The sequence below is a fragment of the Nicotiana sylvestris genome, chromosome 6 (genome assembly GCF_000393655.2).
Source record: "Nicotiana sylvestris chromosome 6, ASM39365v2, whole genome shotgun sequence".
Lineage (NCBI taxonomy): Eukaryota > Viridiplantae > Streptophyta > Magnoliopsida > Solanales > Solanaceae > Nicotiana > Nicotiana sylvestris.
Window position 1 is genome coordinate 119,586,957 of NC_091062.1, and position 1,805 is coordinate 119,588,761.

Genomic DNA, 1,805 nt, shown 5'->3' on the forward strand with positions numbered 1-1,805 from the left:
CATAAATAAGTTTTAGACCATACAGAAAATAACAAAGTTGATCAGTAATTCATAGGAGAGACGACAAAAGTTTTATGGTGTACCTCGTATAATTGATATTAATTATGTGAGATTTTTTTTATTTTATAAATTTATAGACCTATATTTTATACGTTTGGGTGTATAAAATTGTGAACGGGAAAGTAGTAAGGCACAAAATAAAATTTTTTATGAGAAAATGAGATCACAGAAGAGTGACGTGGTCAACATACAGCTTGTTGAACTCATGCATAATGTACACGTGTGCTGTATCCTTTAGCTCCAGTTATACGTGTGTTGTATAATACTATGTTGTTTTGGCAACATATAAATGCAGCCAATAACGGGTGGTATGGATCTGCTTGAACAAAAGAAGGTAGAAGTGAGGAAAAAAGAAAGAAAGAATGGCATCAAACTCGGGGCCAGCATACGCATATACAGTAGTGTATGTTAAAGACGTTGCCAAATCTGTCGCTTTTTATGCTGAAGCCTTCGGCTACAACGTTCGCCGCTTAGACGATAATCGCAAGTACGTTGTCTATCCTCCGTATATAGTCGGTTTGATTTTGGATTGCCTTTGTTTTGTCAGATCAAATTTCGATGTTGGTAGAATTGTTTTTTAGTTATGTTGGATGAAATTGATTTTGTAATTTCCTTCTATTTTCAAAAGCAAAAAGATACAAAATAGTACTCCCTGAGCTTTGCCGTCTGTTTGATTTTTAAATTAGTAAAATAAATTTCTAAACTGTATCCAGTATCCACTGTCCTGGTAAAAGAATATTTATGTTATGTTTGTAATTTAACTTTGTAGATGGGGAGAATTGGAGAGTGGAGCCACCACAATAGCATTCACGCCTATCCATCAGCACGAGACAGATGACTTAACGGGTCAGGTCCAGACCCCTCATTCCCGGGGCGATAGGCAACCCGTTGAGCTTTGCTTTGATTATGTAGACATCGATGCTGCCTACAAGGTAGTCATATAGCTAGTCACCTTCTTCTCTTTTTCACTTTTGAATATGATAGCTCCAATCAATGTAATAGGGGCTGTTGGTTTAATTTGACGTGTTGTTTTTGTGGATTAATTAATGTCCATCCAGAGGGCAGTAGAAAATGGGGCAGTTGCGGTGAGCCAGCCTGAGGAGAAGAAATGGGGACAGAAAGTTGGATATGTACGAGATCTTGATGGTAACATCGTTAGATTGGGAAGCCATGTCCATCCTAAATAATCGCATTACTGATCAGAGCTCATCAACGGTATAGGATATACTTTTAGCCGTTCCAGTGTGTTTAGGTTAACTCATGTGGAATAAATTGTATCCTCACTGTGTAGTGAATAAGGAATAAACAGAATATCAAGAAGACTTGGATCTTATAAACTAAGCAGAACGCGTATGTTGTTAAATAATTTTTCTCCTTGATCGCTAAAAGACATTCCCTTTGCTACTGGAGGCATAGATGCATGCCTTTGAACTTCAAGACCGAATGTGATATAAGATCTATAGTAACCTCCTCCCTCTGTCCCCCACCCCCCCCCCCCCCAAAAAAAAAAAAAGAGTAAGGGTCGACATAAAGCACTTATTCTTTTGGATTTTAAGATCCGAGGTAAAAAGTTCTCCTTAGGTCACCAATCCAATGTGAAAGTGGTGCTCAAATTAACCCCAGCTTCTGGCCTTCTGTGTAGGACTTGATTTTTAAGAACCTCAAATCGGAGCTTTACATTATCTTGATGTGTAAAGTTGAATTTAAATTCAAGAAATATTTTTGTTTTACCAAAAAAAGTGCTA

General features: G+C 37.4%; 1 protein-coding gene across 1 annotated transcript; it reads left to right on the forward strand.

The window, feature by feature from the left end:
• Positions 1–386: 386 nt before the first annotated feature.
• LOC104210360 (uncharacterized) lies at positions 387–1,426 on the forward strand. The gene is made up of 3 exons (XM_009759252.2): positions 387–547; positions 830–992; positions 1,119–1,426. Exons 1-3 carry the CDS (start codon positions 423–425, stop codon positions 1,245–1,247), a joined length of 417 nt encoding a protein of 138 aa, XP_009757554.1. The 5' UTR covers positions 387–422; the 3' UTR covers positions 1,248–1,426.
• Positions 1,427–1,805: the final 379 nt, after the last annotated feature.

What these genes read in the sequence shown, in the direction of transcription:
- LOC104210360 (XM_009759252.2), top strand. Translation starts at nt 423, where the DNA reads ATGGCATCAAACTCGGGGCCAGCATACGCATATACAGTAGTGTATGTT. An exon ending in CGCTTAGACGATAATCGCAA is followed by an intron (nt 548 to 829) that starts GTACGTTGTCTA and finishes TTAACTTTGTAG; the next exon opens with ATGGGGAGAATTGGAGAGTG. An exon ending in ACATCGATGCTGCCTACAAG is followed by an intron (nt 993 to 1,118) that starts GTAGTCATATAG and finishes ATGTCCATCCAG; the next exon opens with AGGGCAGTAGAAAATGGGGC.